The sequence below is a fragment of the Trachemys scripta genome, chromosome 8, assembly GCF_013100865.1.
Source record: "Trachemys scripta elegans isolate TJP31775 chromosome 8, CAS_Tse_1.0, whole genome shotgun sequence".
NCBI classification, from domain to species: Eukaryota; Metazoa; Chordata; order Testudines; family Emydidae; genus Trachemys; species Trachemys scripta.
This window is the reverse complement of record NC_048305.1, coordinates 99,128,764-99,151,465: the sequence shown is the minus strand read 5'-3', so window position 1 is coordinate 99,151,465 and position 22,702 is coordinate 99,128,764. Positions and strand designations below refer to the sequence as shown.

General features: G+C 45.0%; 1 protein-coding gene across 3 annotated transcripts in view; it reads right to left on the bottom strand.

Moving 5' to 3' along the window:
- Positions 1 to 22,702, bottom strand: part of TTC39A (tetratricopeptide repeat domain 39A) — a 79,169-nt gene that overhangs the window by 35,084 nt on the left and 21,383 nt on the right. For all 3 annotated transcript variants that reach the window (XM_034780180.1, XM_034780178.1, XM_034780179.1), the window contains exons 3-5: positions 17,737 to 17,868; positions 9,390 to 9,466; positions 5,823 to 5,890 (exon numbers count right to left, since the gene is read on the bottom strand). In XM_034780180.1, coding sequence (XP_034636071.1) covers positions 5,823 to 5,890; positions 9,390 to 9,466; positions 17,737 to 17,868 — 277 coding nt within the window. The remainder of the gene's footprint in view (positions 1 to 5,822; positions 5,891 to 9,389; positions 9,467 to 17,736; positions 17,869 to 22,702) is intronic.

Here is a 22,702-nt window from a genome sequence, read left to right as displayed (position 1 = left end):
GGGCAGCCCCCATGCCTCCAGACCCTGCGCCGCTGGAGCCTGGGAGGGGAAGTGCCCGGCTGGAGGCATGGGGGCTGCCTGAAGCCGGTAGCGCTCAGGCAGCTCAGCTCTTAAACAGAGCCGAAGAGTCAGGGGAGGAGCAGAGCCGCCATTTTCCCGGACATGTTCGGCTTTTTGGCAATTCCCCCCGGACGGGGGTTTGAGTGCCGAAAAGCTGGACATGTCCGGGAAAAAGAGGACGTATGGTAACCCTACTAGTGTAGCCAATATCAACAGAATTTTATAGTTGTCTTGCTCAGCTCATCTCCGGTGAGGCCTCAGCTGGAGTACTGAACCTAATTCTGGGTGCCACACTTTAGAAAAGATGTGGACAAATTTGAGAGAGTCCAGAGGAGAGCAACAACGATACAAGGTTTAGAAAACCTGACCTATGAGGAAAGGTTAATAAACTAGACCTGTTTAGTCCTGAGAAAAGAAGACTGAGCAGGGACCTGGTAATAGTTTTCAAATATATTAAGGGCTGTTACAAAGAGGACAGCAATCAATTATTCTCCATATCCAGTGAAAATAGGACTGTAGGGGTAGGTAAGCTCTGGAATATTCTTCCAAGGGAGACTGTAGAATCCCCTTCATCAGAGGTTTTGAAGTACAGGTTGGACAAACACCGGTCAGGGATGGTCTAGTTTTACTTGGTCCTGCCTCAGCACAGGGGGCTTGACTTGATGATCTTTCGAGATCCCTTCCATCCCTATAGTTCTATGATTATTATTTGTATTATGGCAACATCTGGGCCTGGGCCCCATTGTGCTGGGCACTGTACAAAAAAAAAAAAAGTCTGTTTCCCAAAATGCTTTCTGTTTCCCTTCACACCAGAAATGTAATGTGACCAGATCAAGGAGTGAAATTTCCTTGTTGAGTTCTCTCTGGATATCAAAATTTCTCAATGAGGCTAATGGAAAATCCCCGCTGAATTACACTCTCTCTTCCAATGCCCAGGCTGTAACTGTAGGTGGTCCAGGTCTGGATGAAGGAGTCCCTGCTTAAAGAGGCCTGGTGTTTTCTGCAGGTGCAATGGAGGTTCCAGGGCTGTCTGTCAAGTTCAGAGTGTCTTTGGGTCATTGGAGGACTATGGGGAGACCCTTTCCCTCTTTTCTGTATCCTTTATGCAACCTGTCTTGAAAGGTAGCAGATTCTTCTCTGTGGCAATGGAAATAATATCCTGGACAGAGGAGCTTTGACCCCTGGCTACTCCTTATTTTTGAAAGGGATATAGACACTAATGCTTCAATCATAAACAAACATTTACATGGGAGGTAGCAGGAAACTTCCCCTATGAGCACCATAATTGTCCACAATGTGGTTTCTTGCACCCTCTTTTGAAACAGCTGGTTCTGGCCACAATTATAGATGAGATACTGGATTAAATGGACCACTGGTCTGAACTATGCAGTCATGTGTATATGTTTTAATTCTGACAACTCTGTCAGTGGTGTACCAAAGTGAATTAAATGAATGTGGATTCTAAATTTTTGACAATTTGTCATCCATGTATGCACTCCACCTTGAGAGGCTTGCTTGAGCATGTTGGTTGTACTTACCTGCCCACAAATGGACTTTCGAAGGTGATCTGAGAAGGACATCTAATTTTGTATTGTACCCCGTAAATGGTTCCATGTCCTTAAAGAAATATCTAGAGGGTGCATTTTGAAAAATCTCATTCAGAGATGAAGCCAGTACTTATCTCCTACAGGTAGGATTGCTGGTGCCAATTGACTAGAGATGACCACTGCCAGGAAATGAATGATATAATGATGTTTTGGATCTTTGCAAATCTTTACCATGGTAGGAAAATTATGGCCAGAGCCAAGTAGTTTTGACCCATGGGTGAGCAATTCTCTGCATTGGGTTCAAAAAGTTCTTCTCGATTTTTGAGCCACCGGTGGGTATGTATCCTTTCCAGCAGCTGGCATATTATGAATTGGTCCATTTCTCTCGACAGGGTACCAATTGGCACATTGTCCATGAATGGGTATGGAGTCTTCCACAGGGGAGTAGAGATTTCAGGAGGCGGTCAAGGTCCTACAGGTCTCTCCAACTCAAAGCTCATGTTCTGGCAGCACAAGGGTCAGTGGGTATACCAGGCCCACTGAGGCTCCTGAGAAGCTGCCTATAACAACTCACACACTTGACTCTGTGTTTGCTGCTGCAGTGAAGGGCAGATGGAGCTCACTTCAGAGGTGCTGTGCCAGAGAAACCAGAGGGTGAGAGCGTCTATACTCCAGAGATTCTTCACCTCAGGAGAGGGAAAGAGGAGCTAGATGCTGAAATGAAGTCACTACCGCACAAAAATAAATAGAAATTAAAGTTAGAAAACAAAATGGCTAGAAGAAACTGAACTGCCAATTTGGTCTGCTGCTGGGGGCAGAAAATCTTTTAGCCTGCGCTGAAGGGCAGCGCTTAGTCCCAGAGCCTCCATCAACAACACTGAACCACTTGCAAATTCCACACTGAGGGGCATTATCCATTAGCGATGGATGAGAGAGAAGCTGTGCAGTATAAATGAGAGAGTCACTCCTGGTATGATAATATGTCCCCAGAGAGTTTAATCCAAATCATGGTGCAGCAAATGCTTACAGAACAATGGGACCCTGTTTACTTTTGTTCCATAGAGCAAATGTTTATTTCCATCATTCAACTGGAGGGTTCCACAGGGCAGCATACATACTAGTTTAAAGGCTGCTTTCTGTTTAGTGGCTGGGGGAAGGTTTCAGAAACAGGACATTTACTTCAGTTTCAGCCCAGAAATTCAGAAAGGTCATTGCTAAGAATGAAAAGAATCAATGCTACAAGAGATGCCTGAATATCAATCTCCCAGGGAAACCCTGAGGCGGATTTGAGAAAGCAGTTGATGAGTGGCATCCATGCTCTATGTATTTCACCTGAATTCAGTAGATAGAATATTCTATCATAGAAAGAAACAAATGCTATGAACCAAAAGCCTTTGATCTGTCAATTCAGTAAAATCTGTGTTATCCGGCACTTTACCAACTGGAAAGCTCTAGAAACCGGCATTTCTGATATCTCCCAATACAAATCTTCATAGGGTTGCCAGGTGTCCGGTTTTCAACTGGAACACCTGGTTGAAAAGGGACCCTGGTGGCTCCAGTCAGCACCGCACACCGGGCCATTCAAAGTCCAGTTGGCGCGGGTCCGGCAGGCTCCCTACCTGGCTCTTCGTGGTTCCCCAGAAGCGATGACATGTCCCTGCTGCTCCTAGGTGGAGGAATGGCCACGGGACTCCATACGCTGCCCCTGCCCTGAGTGCTGGCTCCGCAGCTTACATTGGCTGGGAACCACGGCCAATGGGAGCTGCAGGAGCGGTGCCTGTGGACAGAGGCAGTGCGCAGAACTGCCTGGCCGCATATCCACCTAGGAGCAGCAGAGACATGTCGCCGCTTGCAGGGAGCTGCCCAAGGTGAGCGCCGCCCACATCTGGCACCCCGAAACCCCTCCCACGCCCCAACTCCCTGCCCCGAGCCCTGGCCTGCACCCAAACTCTCTCCCAGAACTACACCCCATGCCCCAACTCCCAGCCCTGAGCCCCCTCCCGCACCCAAACTCCCTCCTCTCCATTGGTAAGTACCACTCTTAGTTAACTAATTTTTGGCTAACTGGCAGCCCCCATCTCCCCAACATACCGGATAACAAAGCTTTCACTGTAGTTTGTACTTCCTGGGAAAAGGGCAAAGTGGCTTTTTACAGTGTTTTGGTAATCTTCAGTAAGCATCTAAAGTAACCACTTTAAAAACTCTTAGTAAGTATAAGAGGTAAAGCACCTTCATTTAATTTTTAAAACTAGTTCTTGCCTCCATGAAAAATTAAAAAGCTAAAACAGAAAATGAATGATGTCTTGTGCATCCCAGCCTAAGCAATGCTGTACAGACATGTTGTCAGAAGAGGAAGCACATGAACAGGGCCTTCTTTATGCGTAGGAGGCAGAAGTTATGCCCTTTCTCTTATGCATGAATGGTTTTAAAAAGAAAATTACCAGGTAAGGCCAACATCGCTGCCGTAAATGTCCCGTTCCTAAGATACTAAGAACACTACCAGAACTATGTAGTGCCTTTCAGCCACAGATATCAAATCAGTTTACAAAGCTGGTAAATATGATTATCTCCTCTTCACAGATGGGGAGGCAGAGAGGTTAAGTGACTTGTCCACCGCACCATGAGATGCAACGGAGGGCTTGTCTACACTGGCACTTTACAGCGCTGCAACTTTCTCGCTCAGGGGTGTGAAAAAACATTCCCCTGAACACAGCAAGTTTCAGCGCTGTAAAGCGCCGGTGTCAATGGTGCACTAGCACTGGGAGCTGCGCCTCTCGTGGAGGCGGTTTTTTAGAGCGCTAGAAGAGCTCTCTCCTAGTGCTCTGCCGTGACTACACAAGCCACGTTTAGCATTGCCAGTGTAGACTACCCTGAGTCAGGAATAGAAATTAAGAATTAAAACTCTCATTCACATGCTTTAACCACAGACTGAAGTTCAGCCGACAGCTGCTGATGTTAGCTCCTGGGGCAAGCCCAGCTTTTGTACTCTAAACAGAAGACACCAGAAGCTACACGGAGAAAGAGAGAGGCAACGCTTTTTCTCCCATAACACAATTCAGCACTGACTAGTAACAACAATCAGTGGAACGTCCAGGGGTGACAGCCCTTCAAGAACAACAACAACGAACAACCTTGTTAATGTAGATTCATTACTTTGGGTACGTCCAGACTACCCGCTGAATTGGCGGGTAGTAATCGATCTATCGGGGATCGATATATCGCGTCTCATCTAGACACAATATATCGATCCCCGAACATGCTCCCGTCGACTCCAGAACTCCACCAGGGCGAGCGGCGGTAGCGGAGTCGACGGGGGAGCTGCGGCCGTCAATCCCGCGCCATGAGGACCCGAGGTAAGTCGAAATAAGATACGTCGACTTCAGCTACGCTATTCCCGTAGCTGAAGTTGCGTATCTAACATCGACCCCTCCCCCCTTCTCCCCCCCCAGTGTAGACCAGACCTTTGATTACTCATTGGATTTTGGGAGAAGCAGAGGAACAAGTTCCTCTGCAGGCTACAACTCCAATGACCTTTGTTTCTCTTCCATGCTATCCCACCCCCATTCACACACTGGCCACGCTTACTGAAGTGACCTTCCACCCAGCCGAAGAATGTGAGGACAACTCCTTTCCAAGTACATCAACATCACTCCTACGTCATGCAGAGGGGGTGGTAGAGAGAGCTGCAAAGTGTGTCCCCCCCCCCCCCACGGACTGCAGCTGCCTCCACAGCACTCTGAGACTAAGAAGTAAGGCCCACGTCTTAGGCACCTAATTCCTACTAATTTCAATGGAAGTTAGGTGCCTAAATACCCTGGAGTGGGGGGTCTCAAACTGGGGGTCGGGACCCCTCAGGGGGTCGGGAGTGGGGGGGGGTTGCGAGCGGTCAGCCTCCACCCCAGACCCCCGCTTTGCCTCCTGCATTTATAATGGTGTTAAATATATAAACAAGTGTTTTTAATTTATAAGGGGGGGGGGGTCGCACTCAGAGGCTTGCTATGTGAACGGGGTCACCAGTACAATAGTTTGAGAACCATTGGAGGATGTGGGCCCAAAGACTTGGTCCAGTAGACTTGACCTGGGTCACTTGCATGGGTGTATGAAAATGTGCACTTTAAATGTCCCACAAAGATCTCCATCTGTATACAATTGATTTCCAAAACCTCCTGTTTCCCTCCTGCTTTCATGAAACAGCCATAATGGGTGGTACTGTACCTGCAGGAATGTGAGAGCCGCTCTCTGAAGCAAGCATTCAGCATAGCAAATTTCTGCATGAATTTCCTCTAGTGTGAAAGGGTGGAGGTGGGAGAGGGAAAAGACAGTCAGACAACAGATTAATTAAAGTAGTAGTATTATACCCCCAAATAGGAAAACAGAATACAATAAATGCAAAGGGTGAGAAAACCTCAAAAAGAAAATCTGATCAGACTTTGTTTCTTCCAGGTTGTTGAATTAACCCCAAGTGATAGTGACACAAAATTATTACCAAGTGGCTGCTCGGTGGGGGTCTCAGCCCAGATCTTGGCAGAGCGGGGTCTAGAATGCAATGATCATCACCAGAAATTGTAGCAGTCTCAGCAGAGAAATAATGATGAAGGCTCTATTCAACAAAGCAAGTACTTAATTTTAAGCATATAAATCATCCCATCCCTATCCACCGAGGCATTTAAACTAAAGAGCTATACTGCATAGAGATGGGATAAGTCACATACTGAAGGTCAAGCATGTATTTAAGTGCTTTGCTGAACGGGGACCCAAATGGGCATGGAGACCAGTCTATTGTCTCACTCTAGAAGAGTTACTTCCAAGCCAAGGAGAGGCACTTTGGCAAGATGGCACAAGCAAGCTTGGGTTTGGAATGGGTCCCAAATGAGGAGAGATTAAAGAGGCTAGGACTTTTCAGCTTGGAAAAGAGGAGACTAAGGGTGGGATATGATAGAGGTATATAAAATCATGAGTGGTGTGGAGAAAGTGAATAAGGAAAAGTTATTTACTTGTTCCCATAATATAAGAACTATGGGCTATCAAATGAAATTAATGGGCAGCAGGTTTAAAAACAAATAAAAGGAAGTAGTTCTTCACACAGCGCACAGTCAACCTGTGGAACTCCTTGCCTGAGGAGGTTGTGAAGGCTAGGACTAGAACAGCGTTTAAAAGAGAACTAGATAAATTCATTGAGGTTAAGTCCATTAATGGCTATTAGCTAGGATGGGTAAGTAATGGTGTCCCTAGCTTCTGTTTGTCAGAGGGTGGAGATGGATGGCAGGAGAGAGATCACTTGATCATTACCTGTTAGGTTCACTCCCTCTGGGACACCTGGCATTGGTCACTGTCAGTAGACAGAATACTGGGCTGGATGGACCTTTGGTCTGACACAGTATGGCCATTCTTATGCTTTGTCCCACCTGAATTCTAATCCTGGTTCTGACACTCCTGTACTGAATAGGGAATATGTATGATTTATGAATTCTGTATGAGATTATGAACCCTGTGTGCTTATGTCAGGCTGCACACTCCATTCTAAATATGCAGCCTTTTGCCTTCTCTATGCTGTTTGCCTCCGTGTTGGGTTGAAAATTCTGAAGGCTGGTAGCAAAAGGACAACAATAGAGGATACCCAATCATTGGAAATCTATTCACATTAGACAAAAGAATGATCCCCTGCCCAGGAAAACTAGTTTAGCAGGGGGCAAGTCACTTTGGCATCAAAGTCATCAGACAGGAGTTTGGGCTCATGTGGGGAACTGGCAAAGGTGTCACCTGACACAAGGCACTGAAGGTTTTTAAAAGGGTAGAGGCTAGTCTGCTTAGCGGCCAGCCATGTTCTCCAGTTCAGGCAGGAGCAACCACTCACCCATGTAACAGCCGGCAGGAGGCAGGGGACACCCTCCCTGCCTGCCTTCCTAGAACCACGGCTCCCAAGGGAAGGATGAAATAGAAAGTGAGGGATATTGCAGTTTCAGATGTTTATTATTTTGTGTGATCTATACTTGCCCGTGCTTTACATGATTAAGGGGGGAGGCTCCAGGAGATACAGCACAGCAGAGGTTTGGATTCCCCTCCCAGCAGCCCTAGCGGGTGGCCAGGAAGGGGCACTCACTAGAATCTGAGACAACCAGTCTTCGATTGATCATTTTGTTTCTGTGCCTCCGCTTCCCCCTCTGTATAATAAGGATAACGACATCAACCTACCTCACGGGGGTGTTGTGAGAAGTAGTGCTTTGAGAACAAAGTGCTATAACTGCTACACTGCTAAACACTATTGCTGTGAGGTTGCAGCAACATCAAACATGGGCCAGCAAGATAGAGGCTGCAAACATATCATATCCTCTCCTCTGCCCTTTTCTCCCTGGGCCACAGGAGGCAAGACATTTCATTTGGGGGTGGAGTGGGGTGTGTGTGAAAGGACAAAGAAAAAGGAGCTGGGGAAAAGATGTGTGAACCACTCCACATCCAGAAGACAAATAAGAATCCTAATATTAATATTCTTTAGTAAATTTCATTATTTTTATGCCCATCTCATGATTTTTTGATACTTAACTCATGATTTTTACACATGTAGGGCTGGCAATACTGTAATTACTTTCCACCTCCCATCCTTAAGAGTTGATTCCTCTGATAGTAGTAATAATATAATATAATGGAGATATCCCATCTCCTAGAACTGGAAGGGACCTTGAAAGGTCATCAAGTCCAGCCCCCTGCCTTCACTAGCAGGACCAAGTACTGATTTTGCCCCAGATTCCCAAGTGGCCCCCTCAAGGATTGAACTCACAACCCTGGGTTTAGCAGGCCCATGCTCAAACCACTGAGCTATCCCTCCCCCCCAGTCATGAGATCCTGTTCAGCAAATTATTAAGGTCTGTCTACACTGACTGAAATACACACACACACACACACACTCTTGCTTCCATGACCAAATACAATCTAAGTGACGGACAAGATCATGAGACAAAAATAATTTAATATTATTTCCCTCCTAGATGTTGCACAATAGTGCTAAGCTTTTTAATCACATGACCCTATCTCATTTAGTCCAATTGTGCGTCATGCCCTTGATGAGTTATTATAGTGTACTCTGTATGCACACATTCAGTGTTTATTATCAAGGAAATGGTCGTTTTTTAATAAAGAGAGATCTAATAGAGCATTACATAACCATTTAAATTCAATTACACAGTTACATGGACTGAGTTGCCCAGATGCAAACAAAGCTAGAACTTGAACCTTGCTACGTGTAATTGGAATTACACTGTGTAATGAAATTGATGTCAGAGAACCAACGCCTAGTGGGATTAGCAAATTTCAGATTTTATACATTTTCAATAAATGCATTCATAGGAGCATAGGACCAGGCCTCTCCTGGTCCCAAAAGAGCAGAAACCCTGCCCATCACTAAACCTCTCCAAGACTCATCCTGCACTATGCGCAAGTGCATAAAAGAAAAGATTGTCTTTGCAGAAAAGATGTCTGGAGGTTAACAGGCTCAAGCAGAAGATTTGAGGGTCCCTCTCAATTAAATCAAGGCTGTTTCAGTTCGAGAGTCTCCACTGATTCCCACTTTGGCAATATCACACAGAGAGGGGCAATTTCTCCCAAAGGTGACACCCAACATCTTGAATTCCACCCAAAAGTCTACAGGCATCCAGTGGTAAGTGTCTGAAAAGATCCCAAACAACACCCACCATCACCATTGAACCTGTAAAGTTAGCCCTGCATATTCCCATCAGTGAAAGGCACAGAAAAAAAAAATACCATTACATGAGCCAGATGGAACCTTACCTTCAGTAAAGTGTTCGAGATTTTGTCTATGCACAAGGTTGTTAAAGGAATCAGCTACAGTCGATTTCTTCCTAAACCTAATGGGAAAGAAAAAACAAGTCTGGTCATTCTGAACAAGAAGGGGAATCATTGAAAAACTATACCATTTAGCTGGCTTTCCATACTGCCACAAACACACCTCCACTCCAGCTTGCATCCACCAACTGTCATCTCACCTTTTATGTTTAAATTACGCCAGAAATGCAGAGCCATGAAACAGAACAGGTAGAAAATGCTGCTAATGATCAGTCTCCCAGAGCATTCGGAGCTCCCTGTGCTGCTAGTCTTCTTATTACTTACTTTGCCTCAGTCTTTAATGAGGCTGAGATGCTTAGGGATAATGGCAGGATGACAAATGGGAATGAGGATATGGAGGTAGATACACCTTTACCCTGATATAACGCTGTCCTCGGGAGCCAAAAAATCTTACTGCGTTATAGGTGAAACCGCATTATATTGAACTTGCTTTGATCCGCCGGAGTGCGCAGCCCCGCCCCCTCCAGAGCGCTGCTTTACCACGTTATATCCGAATTCATGTTATATCAGGTCGCGTTATATCGGGGTAGAAGTGTATTACCACATTGGAGGTAGAAGCCAAACTCGAACAGCTTAATGGGACTAAATCGGGGGGCCCAGATAATCTTCATCCAAGAATATTAAAGGAACTGGCACATGAAATTGCAAGCCCATTAGCAAGAATTTTTAATGAATCTGTAAACTCAGGGGTTGTACCGTATGACTGGAGAATAGTTCCTATTTTTAAGAAAGGACAAAAACGTGATCCGGGTAACTACAGGCCTGTTAGTTTGATATCTGTAGTATGCAAGATCTTGGGAAAAAAAGGAGAAAGTAGTTAAGGACATTGAGGTCAATGGTAATTGGGACAAAATACAACATGGTTTTACAAAAGGTAGATCATGCCAAACCAACCTGATCACCTTCTTTGAGAAGGTAACAAATTTTTTAGATTAGTAGATTTAATTTACTTTGATTTCAGATACGGTTCCACATGGGGAATTATTAGTTAAATTGGAAAAGATGGGAAACAATATGAAAACTGAAAGGTGGATAAGGAACTGATTAAAGACACATGACAATGTGTCATACTGAAAGGTGAACTGTCAGGCTGGAGGGAGGTTACTAGAGGAGTTCCTCAGGGATCGGTTTTGGGACCAATCTTAATCTTTTTATTCCTGAACTTGGCACAAAAAGTGGGAGTGTGCTAATAAAGTCTGTGACTGACACAAAGCTGGGAGGTATTGCCAGTACAGAGAAGGATCGGGATATCATACAGGAAGATCTGGATGACCTTGTAAACTGGAGTAATAGTAATAGGATGAAATGTAAAAGATCATGCATTTAGGGATTAATAACCAGAATTTTTGTTATAAGATGGGGACTCATCAGTTGGAAGTAACAGAGGAGGAGAAGGACCTCGGAGTATTGGTTGATCACAGGATGACTATGAGTCGCCAATGTGATATGGCCGTGAATAAAGCTAATGCGGTCTTGGGATGCATCAGGTGAGGTATTTCCAGTAGAGATAAGGAGGTGTTAGTACCGTTATACAAGGCACTGGTGAGACCTCATCTGGAATACTGTGTGCAGTTCTGGTATCCCATGTTTAAGAAGGATGAATTCAAACTGGAACAGATACAGAGAAGGGCTACTAGGATGATCCGAGAAATGGAAAACCTGTCTTATGAAAGGAGACTCAAAGAGCTCAGCTTGTTTAGCCTAACCAAAAGAAACTGAGGGGAGATATGATTGCTCTCTATAAATATATCAGAGGGATAAATACCAGGGAGGGAGAGGAATTATTTAAGCTCAGTACCAATGTGGACACAAGAACAAATGGATATAAACTGGCCAGACGAAGGTTTCTAACCATCAGAGGAGTGAAGTTCTGGAACAGCCTTCCAAAGGGGAGCACTGGGGGCAAAAGACATATCAAACTTAGTCTTGAAGCCAGATAAGTTTATGAAGGGGATGGTATGATGGGATAACCTAATTAATTGACCTTTGACTATTAGCGGTAAATATGCCCAATGGCTTGTGATGGGATGTTAGATGGGGTGGGATCTGAGTTACTACAGAGAATTCTTTCCTGGGTGTCTGGCTGGTGAGTCTTGCTCACATGCTCAGGGTTTAGCTGATCACCATATTTGGGGTCAGGAAGGAATTTTCCTCTAGGGAAGATTGGCAGAGGCCCTGGAGGGTTTTCACCTTCCTCTGCAGCATGGGTCACGGGCCACTTGCTGGAGGATTCTCTGCACCTTGAAGTCTTTAAACCATGATTTGAGGACTTCAATGGCTCAGAAATAGGTTAGGGGGTTGTTGCGGGAGTGGGTGGGTGAGATTCTGTGGCCTGCATTGTGCAGGTCAGACTAGACGATCATAATGGTCCTTTTTGACCTTAAAGTCTATGACTCTATGATGTGTAGCTAAAATAGGACAGATTCTGACTCCCATTGAAGATCTCCTCATTCTGTGACTAGTCCTATTGACTTCAATGGGACTATACATGGAGTAGCTACATCTACTGTGGAGTACTGTATTGCTGCCCATCACTGTGGTGTCAGAGAGCGCCTTTTATGTAAAATGGATTAGGTACTTTTCTGTTGCCACAGGACCTCATGGGGTCCATTCCTTAAGCATGGAATGTTGTCCTTGGGATAGGGGCTTTTTGCTTGGCTGTTTGTGTGTAGCGAAAGGAGAGCTGTTGAGTGTTGTTCTGATTATGGTGGAACCACTATCCAACAGGAAGGTTTTGCAGTGTTCTCTAAAAGCAATCAGACTCTAGATTCATCCACTCTGGAAATGCATTCTGCAGCTTGAGCCCTTCAATGAAAAAGGCTTTTCTCCAACTCTTATGTGATTCACTCTGGGCTTTGTGACTTGTGTGGTCTCAGAGAAGTGCAACTATCATGGCAATTCATGGACCGAGATACGACTCAGCTAACATGGGCCAGCCACGGGTGTTTAACTTTAGTGTAGACATACCCTAACGCAACTGAGATCTGATTAATTGATCTGGTTAGTCATGAAGTGCTACTCATGGTGAGTAAGGATATCAGAATTTGTCTCTATTGAAGCCAACGCAACCAAGAAGATTGTCCTCAAAATAAAGAGCCTCAATTCCCTAAGAGAATCCCTCAGGGAAAACGCGTGCTAACAGACGCCTTGCAGCCTGCCCAAATTTCAATAGAAGCGGAGAGTGCTGAAGACTTTGTAGAATTATGCCCAGGGGCAGTGGTGAGCTGGAGCCGGTTCGCATCGGTTCGCAGGAACCGGTTGTTAAATTTAGAAGCTGGTGTAGAACCAGTTCCTAAAGGGGCGGGCAGGTGAGCAAACTCCGGCCCGCGGGACCATCCTGCCTGAGCTCCCAGCTGGGGAGGCTCCCTCGGCCCCTCCCCCACTTCCCTGCCCCCTCGCAGAGCCCCAGCGCACCGCGCTGCCGGCGTCAGCGCTCTGGGCAGCTCTGCAGCTCCTGCTGCTTTGAGTGGCATGGTAAGGGGGTGGGGCTGCAAGCTCCAGCGGCCGCGTGGCATCCTTACACAGCATCATGATAAGGGGGCCAGGGCTGGGAAGAGGGGCTGGATAAGGGGCAGGGAGCAGTTGGAGGGGGCGGAGGTTCTGGGGGGGGGTGGTCAGGGGACGGGGAACGGGGGGGGGTTGGGTAGGCGTGGGAGTTCCGGGGGTCTGTCGGGGTGGTGGTGGATGGGGTTGGCGCAGTCAGGGGACAGGGAGCGGGGCGAGTTGAGTAGGGGGAGGGGTCCTGGGGGGCAGTTAGGGTGGGGGGTCTCACGAGGGGGTGGTCGGGGACAAGGAGCGGGGGAGGCTGATGGGTTGCGGGTTCTGAGGGGGGCAGGACATAGGTTGGGGTCGGATGGGTGGGTGGTGGAGGAGACAGGTACGTGGGGCTTCTACTCACCACGCGGTTCCCTACCGGGTCTTCGGCGGCGGGGTGGGGTGGGGTTTTCACTTGCACCGGGTGAAGTACCTGCTGCCGAAAACCCGGAGCGAGTGAAGGCCCCCCGCCGCCAAAGTGCCGCCGAGGACCCGGTAGGGAACCGGTTCTTAGGATTTGGGGAGCTCATCACTGCCCAGGGGTTGCCATAATTGCCTACTTCCCAAAAAGGAAGATTAGTGATGAGATGATACCTGGGAGATTGTCAGTAACAAGAGAAGGTTTCATAAGCAAGAGCCTAACAATCGCTTCCCTCTGGATTTCACCATCTCAGGAGCTCACTAGTCCAAAAGGCAGCCCTCGCACGAAGGTTTCCATATATTTCCAAAAACACAGTAACCTGTATTGGCTAAATCCCAAGAAGAGAAGATTTAACATTTGTTCCTGCCATGCATACCTCTGCCAATATTCAGGCAGACAATCTGATCTCAATCTAAGAGATCTTGGTCCATTTGAGTTATTGACCTACATTTCAACCATTCACTCACTCAGCACTTCTCCCTTGTTCCCTTCACTGAAATAACAAATGGGATTAGAGAGACAGTGAAAACTGTGTAAATAAAGAAACTATCTGCTAATATGCAATAATTTGCTAAACTTACAATTTATTCATTTTTCTTTTTGTAGTGAAATTTGAAATTACCCTGCAGTACCAAAAGAACACCAGTAAATTACTAAAGAAAATGCATTCAAACAGAGAACCTATATTCAATCAGCTAGTTCAAAGAATACTGTTTATCAGCAGTATTACTGGTCAATACCGATACTAAGTAACCCTCACAAACTCATACAAAATAAAGTAGAAAAGTCTTACTCCATGAAATAGTTTAGAAACATTTTGTGCTAATCCACATTTCATTAATAACAGAATTAGCCACATTTGGCTGTTCATTGTGGTTTGGCTTTGAATCCATAATGAATAGCTATTTGTACTTATATTTATTACAAGGGCAGCGTTTGTGAGAGCTAATGAGTGGACGAATGGAGAGACAGGCACATAAATGAATATGGAAGTGAATAGCTGAATGAAGTGCAGCAACAGGAGAGAGTTGTACAGGATTCAACTATGCAAACTCACCAATAGCAGGTATATAATTTTACATGCTGCCACCCTGTCTTCTCCTTGCATTCTGTCTACTAATAGGAGGAAATGTAAACTACATGTAGTATTGCCAACCTCAAGAGATCAAAAATCATGAGTCGGACCCCCTCCCCCCAAAATCATGAGATTTTAAGAACTCCAGCAAATCATGATTTATAGTCTGTTGCTTGACTTTTTCATTCCACTCTACTTCTCTGCCAATGTGTGAGAGATCATTTCAGGTTGAAAACCCAAGCGTTAATGCTCACAAAAATGCATGCCTCTCCATCTGCTCAGATGGAGACTCCACTTACCCTAAGGGCTTGTGTACTCTTACCATGCTGTGATTGATGCATCGGCGTTCAATTTGGCAGGTCTAGTGAAGGCCTGCTAAACTGACTGCAGATCGCTCTCCCATCGACTCCTGTACTCCACTTGCATGGTGTGGACCCCGTGGTAAGTAGATCTAAGCTTAGGGTGACCAGATAGCAAGTGTGAAAAATCGGGACGGGGGTGAAGGGTAATAGGAGCCCATATAAAAAAAAGCCTCCAATATCAGGACTGTCCCTATAAAATCAGGACATCGGCTCATCCTAAGCTACGTCGATTTGAGTTGCACTATTTACGTAACTCAAATTGTGTAGCTTAGATCGACTTTTCCCTTTAGCATAGACAAGGCTTAAGATAGTAATAGGAAATGGATGGCAGTTCCCCTATCTTGACTCTCTCCCATCCTAGTTTATTTGCTTTGATAAAAAGAAGGTCTGGATGGTAAATAGTTTGAGTACCACTGACCTAATTAATGCATCATGATTCACACTCACACACAGAACTTGTATTACTTTATCGGGTTGATGAGTTACAGATATTCACATTAAAGACCTTAATATTAACTCCCAGTTTAGCTGAATAGGAATGTGTCAAGAGACGGACTTAAGCAACAATGAGTATTGTGTACATAGTATGCAAGAGCAGAAGAGAAATATGCTCAGTCATTACATTTGAGTAAACTCACATGTTTATGTAGTCCTGCAATAAAAGAACAGATGACGGATTCACAAATAAGCATGAAATAACTAATCAAAATAAATAAATGGGCAGCTATCCAGTGGGCAGCCCCCTCAGGAGCACAGTTATAGAATACCCTTAATTAAATATTTTTAAAAAATAAGTATTGAAAGTATTTGCAATATTCCATAATGACACTTTTATGCAAAAACTTACTGTCAGAGATCCTAGAGACCATCCCTTTATGGCCACCCACTAGGCGACTCCAAGCTTCTGCTGCCCTAGATCCCCAGGATGTGTTAAGCATCTGGAGCGTCAACGGAGTCCAACCACTGCCCAAATCTTGGGGTCCCTAAGCACACTCTCAGGGTGCAGACCTTCCATCTGGCACCCCCTTCTGAGTGTTGGAACCTGCTTTCCAGCCACCCTAATCCCTCTAAACACAGCCTTGACCCGTCAATACTTAAACACACCGCTCTACCAGAACTCCGCCCAATGGGTGGAAAGCTTCTGGTTTACAATTTAACTCCTTTACGGGTGTGCAGTAGTTGTGAAGCCAGTTACATTCTCTCTCTCTCTCTCTCTCTCTCTCTCTCTCTCACACACACACACACACACACACACACCAACTTTCAGAAGTGCCAGGGGGTGCTCAACCCCTACCCTGCCTCTTCCCACCTATTTCCGCCCCATCCCCCAAACGCGCTGCGCCCTCCCCCCCCCCCCCCCGCATGCCATGAAACAGCTGATTGTGGCAGCCAGGAGGTGCTAATCTGTGGGGCCCGCTGGTGGGCAGGAGGCACTGGGGCAGCAAAGCTGAGAGGGGGGCGGCCGGTGGGTGCTGAGCACCCATCGTTTTTTCCCCCTGCAACCCCGGAGCACCCATGGAGTCAGCGCCTCTGCACACACACACCACTGTGTTCAATCTATCAATTTTAGGCTCTTTTCTCCTTAATCATACAAAGCACAGGAGAGTACAGATCATACAAAACAATAAAACACTCTAAATGCAGCGTCCCTCACTAGCTCACCTCCCTTGGGAGATCATCTGTGTTCTGTCAGTCAGTCAGGGTCTTTTATCATATTGCCTACCCTGCTCCTGCAGCAGCCTCCGTCATCCTACTCTGGTGCAAGATAGCTCTCTCCCCATTTCCACTTCACCTCAAGAGTCCCTTTATAGACTCCTGCTGGGGACATCTGACTCTTTTGTTCTCCACCTGATAACTTTCCATTACTTCTAAACTCCTCTTCCGCCTTCAGATAAATGGAGGAAAAGTCTTCACCCAGCTAGAGCAAATCCAGTGTCACAATCCTTTGTGTGATGATCACTCACCATTGTCTTTGGCCTGGCTGGCAGAGACATGATACAACCCTGCTAATGCAGCGTTGCTGTAGCCATGTGGGTCCCAGGATATTACAGAGATAAGGTGGGCGAGGTAATATTTGTTATGGGACCAATTTCTGTCGGTGAGAGGGACAAGCTTTCGAACTGCACAGAGCTCTTCTTCAATTCCTGGGGCATCCACAATGATTTCCATGATACAATTTCATAAAATCATCCACAATTCGGAAGTGGTGCAGACAGAATCCACAGTTGATCACACTTATATCAATCATTCATATAAGCAACAATGCCACAGTAAAAACAATGGGATTGGTTTAGCCTGTTGCTTCAAGCAACACTTCCTTGACTCTACCCCTTTCCCGCACCTCCGTACCTGCTTCCTCCTGCTCCAGATGCTCCACAATCCCCTCCCCATCCTTATCTCCTGCTCCCAAAGTCTGCTCCTGCTCCCCCACACTCTCCCCATCCACCCTTCAGTGTCTCTGTTGCTCCTCACAGTCCCTGACTGCGTCCTGTCCAGTACCCAGACCCATAGAGTGGCAGCCATTTTGCCTATGGGCCTGGCTTCAGTTCAACTGAAAACAATAGGGGGCAGCAGCTAACTTTATAAAGGGCAGCCTCACGTCCCATGCAGATAGATCATAGGGAAATGGCGGCCATCTTGCTGGCCTCGGCCCCACTGACATTAATAGGAGATGGTGGCTATTTTGAATAAAGGAAAATTTGTGAGTTGGTGCCTTGCATCGTGTTTTCACGAGACAGGTAAAAGCCACCCCAAAATTGCTAGAGTCATGATAAAATCATGGGAGTTGGCAGTACTGCACATGTCCTTCCTTCATCTAAAAATCTTTCATGACTTCTCGGAGGAGGGCACCAACTGCCCAATGCACTTCTCCACACTTACTTTTGACAGGTGGCTTGAGCTTCTTTCATTGTGTTTCCTGCATTCAGCATGTCCTGGGCATCAAAGGTCATCATGGCTTGCATTTCCAGTATAGTGGCATATGTCAGTGCGTGATACATACTGTCCTTAGTTCTGTTTAAAAAAAAAAAAAAAAAAAAAAAAAAAAACACTAATCTTACTTTCAAACTGTTAAAGACTTGGCCAAATGTCTCAGCGTTTCATGCCTATCTCCCACCTTCCACCCTCAATTTGAATACAATTTGAATACACAGACACTGCAGGATTTCACATGGCACTTTATAAGGCATTTTTTCAATCCTTTAATTATTCTCATGGCTCTTCTCTGAATGGTCTCCAATTTTTCAACAACTGTCTTAACGTGTAGAAACCCGAACTGGACACCATATTCCAGTAGCAGTCAAACCTGTGCCAAATATGGAGGTAATATAATCTCCCCACTACTATTTGATATTCCCATTTATACATCAATGGATTCCATTAGCCCTTTTAGCCGCAGGGTCACACTGGGAGCTCATGTTCTTCTGATTATCCACCTTAACTCCCAAGTTTTTTTCCTCCCCAGACTCACTACTTCCCAGGAAAGAGATCCCCATTCTGTAAGCGTGGCCTGCACACTTTGTTCCTAGAGATAGGACTCTACATTTGGCTGTTTTTAATCACATTATTTTCTTGCACCTAGCTTACCAGGCGAAGTGCCTCGCTCTGTATCAATGACTTAATGTTCTTCATTATTTACCACTCCCACAATCTTTGTGTGATCTGCAAACTTTTGTCAATAATGATTTTATGTTTTCTTCCAGGTCACTAATAAAAATATTAAATAGTGTAGAGCCAAGAAATTATTCCTGGAGGCGTCCACTAGAAATACATACATTTAATGATGACTACCCATTTACAATTATATTTTGAGATCTACCAACTAGCTGTTCTTTTTCCTATTAATTAATTTTTAAAATATATTCAGAGGATGTGATGGAGATTCCCACAACAGAGTCATTCTTTTTAGGTGGCAAATCTGAGGAACTCTCCCAGATTGGTCCATAGATGTGGTTTTGGAACAAACTGATAAATTAAATAGTAATAAGTCACCAGCACCAGATGGTATTCATCCAAAAGTTCTGAAGGAACTCAAATATGAAATTGCAGAACTACTAACTGTAGTATGTAACCTATAGCTTAAGTCAGCCTCTGTACCAGATGACTGGAGGATAGCTAATGTGACAATTTTTTTTAAAAGGCTCCAGCGGTGGTCGTAGCAATTACAGACCAGTAAGCCTAACTTCACTATAGTTTCAACCAGTTTGCCTGGTACTGAAGAACAGAATTATCAGACTCTTAGATGAACACAATATGTTGGGGAAGAGTCGGTACAGCTTTTGTAAAGGGAAATCATGCCTCACCAATCTATTAGCATTCTTTGAGGGGGACAACAAACAGGTGGACAAGGGTGATCCAGTGCATATAGCTTACTTGGACTTTCAGAAAGCCTTTGACAAGGACCATCACCAAAGGCTCTTAAGCAAAGTAAGCAGTCGGAGAAAGTCCGTTCTGGCTTTAGGCAGGAAAGAAAACATGGCACATCCCTTGAAGGTCACAACCACTGTTGCATTATTGGCCATCACAGTAATAAATGTAGAACTTTACCTATAATGAAAGCCTTTCACACTCCCTGTCTAAACTCCTGTTTCTGTTTGCCTCCTGAGGAGTTTGGCTGGCAACTGACTTCTCTGGGAAACCGCATTGCTCAGCTACTTTCCCTCACCAATGGGGAGGGATTAATTGCTCAGAGACTTAAAAAAACAGAGCTGATCACAGACCCAAGGGTCCCAGACTCAATCCTCACAGAAACACGAACAAACAGACCTGGCTTACCTACTCTGTTGAGGGCCCAAAAGCCCAGCCTCATGGAGAACAACCAACAGACCAGAAACACACCCCAGGGGACTGTGGACCCATGGTTGAGCACTGCTGCTCTAGAGCTCTGCGTGGATACAAAAATTTGGATCCGCATCCAATCCGCAAAGACGTAAACAATACAATCACAGATGCAGATATTCACGGATATAAAGCAGATATCCATGGATTTTCAGGGTTCTAGAAACAAGAGGTGCAGAGCCCAACAGATAACCAGTTTCCATGTTTCATTTCAAGAGTTTGGATTGCAAAGGGACATTAACCTACATCTGATATAGAAAAAGCTTTTTGACTCCCATCCTACATAGGTGTAAATGGATGTGTTAGACAGGAGCTACCCAGAATCCTCCGCTTTCCACTTATTTGCCACTCAAGAACAGTAATGTGCCCAAGCTGCAAACAGAACTACAGATGGTTTGGTTTCATCATTAGCATTCCATAAGGTTCAATTCTTGGGTTATATCATCCATGACAAAATTCCAAGGAGAACAAACCAGCAGTGGGTCCGATACACTGAGTATTAAATAAAGAGCAAGAGGATAATCCTGAGATTTTTCTCTAGTACTGAAACTGACCTGTAGTTCCTTGAGAGAACAGTAATTAGTACCTCCAGGCCCAGAAGTTGTTGTACCCTGGATCTTATAACATGTAATACATGTAACATTTTTCAAGCCAGTATCATATCTCAGATGAGGATGCATCTCTGATGCAGAGGTGATTGTTGGAGTTTATTTAATTTCAGAATGGGCTCTTCCGTATAGTAGACAAAGGTATAACAAGATGCCATGGCTGGAAGTTGAAACTAGACAAACTCAGACTAGAACTGAAGTGCACATTTTTAACAAACTGGATGTTTTTCTGGTTCAAACAGGAATGAATTCAGTAAAGTCCTATGGCCTGTGTTATGCAGGAGATCAGAGTAGATGTTCACAATGGTCCTGTTTGGCCTTTTCTGAATCTATACCATTGAATAAGACCTGTAACAGCTTTTAGGAAGAGGCCTAAAGCAGCATGTTGGATCTTGATCAGCATCACATGTAAAGAGGGATGCAAGAGAGTAAACAGGATCTACAAGTCCCAGAAATCAACTGAACCGGTTTCAGCAGAAAAGGCCAAAGGAAGAATGCATTATGGAGACCGAACCTTTCTATCCGTAGAAGTAGCCCCATCAGAGCAGGGCTAAGCAGATTGGCAGACCAATGAAGAGGAAAAAAGCTTAATTCCCCTGCCTATGCTGCAGTGTGCTATGTGCAGAGGACTTCAGTCTTAATTCCATACTTCTCATGAGTGAATAGAGATTCGCTAGTAATGAATAATAGTAAAGAGTTGAAAACAAGCCAGTCCAATAAGAAACCCATTTTATGCAAGTCAAGGCACAATTTAACAAAAACCACTCTCCTCCAACAACCAGGGCTTCCCCATTGTTTTCTAAAGCACACTAGCTTGATAACAAATTAGTGCAAATTGAGCATCAATTACATTATATCCCTCTAAAATAAGTGTTTTATCGACTTAGTTGAGTCACATTGCCCTAATCTTTTTATACGAACAGAAACAAGCTGTGCCTTCCCATTTAATCTTTTTTAATCAGAAGTTTCTGCCACTAGTACATGATCTGTTTGCTCTCAGCTGTTGCCAGAATTACACAAAAATAGGAGGCTAATGAGCAGGTTTGTATAAATAATAAATACTAATCTGTACTTCTGTAACAACAGCTTTCCTCTGAGGCTCTTCTGATCTACGCTAGCATATGTAAGTGCAGAAGCAGGCCAGCCAGTATTTTGGCCATTTTCTGTCAGTGTTATTAAAGCCCCCATGGGGAAGACAAATCAGTATAATTTTATAGCTAGACTCCAGAGAATGGTAAAATCAGATTTGCCCTTTTCCACCAATTCCCCTGCAACGCTGGCTGACATTTCTGTAGGGCATGTAATCCAATGCTCCCAAAACTCAATAACTTTTACCTGCTGATTACAAAACTATATGTATAGGACAGAATCATTTTACTCCTCCAGTTGAAATGCAGTCATTTTGGGGGTGAAAGAAAGTAGACTTTAAATAAAGAGCAGCTACAAGAGAGTTCAGAGAAATGGGGCAAAGCACTGAGATCTGCCAGATGTGTCAGCAGTCTGATCACCGAAGCCTCAATTAGTTCCCCCCGGAACGTCTGACTGAATAACGAGCTAATCAGAAGGAGAAGCTGGGGAGGTAAGGAACTAATTAGCCCCCAAGCTGACCAACAGAATAAAAGGTGGGAGGTGTTACCGAGGAGAGGGCTAGCTGAGCCTGGACTGAAGGAGCTCCCTAGAGAGAGGGAGACCTCCTTTCCTCCCAGGACCCTAGCCAAGAAATGTTGAAAGAAGTAGAGGTTCAAACTGTGATGTTCCACTATATGGGTGTTGGTGGGTGGGTTTAGAATAAAATATAAGCTGCACCCAAGAAGAAAGTGGGTCTGAACGGTTTCTAAGGCATCACAGGATGGGGAGAGAGCATGGCCCTGTCACAGGCAGAAAGTGAAGAATACCATATCATACTGAAACTACACATGAATTTTTGGTTTGGAGAATGTAATTTCCTAGTTGGAATGTGGCCATGACATGGGATTAAAATCCTGAAGAATGCAGCCATGGCATCTTTAATGACCACAAGTATTCAGGATCCTGGTTTTACATTACATCCAAAAGTTGTCATGAGCAAACACTGGCTAGGCAGGTATTTGTAGAGAAGCCTATAAAGGTAGGAACCCTGTCCCTAGCAGGCGATGCCAGTTTCACCCAGGGATAAAACCAATCTGGCTGAGTTTCAGTTATTAAGACTGGAAGAATGATGATAGATTGGGGAAGCAATAGAAGGATCTGGTGAAGATTACATCAACCCGGCTGACGGAAGGTATTTATCCAACACTTGTGACTCAGGTTTGCCAGTTAGGTGCATTGCTAGATCTCCAGCTGTTACGTGATCATAACACGGCAGCAGCGCCCAGAAAGGCTTTTATTCATCCACATCTGCACAGGAAGTTGTGACCTTTTCT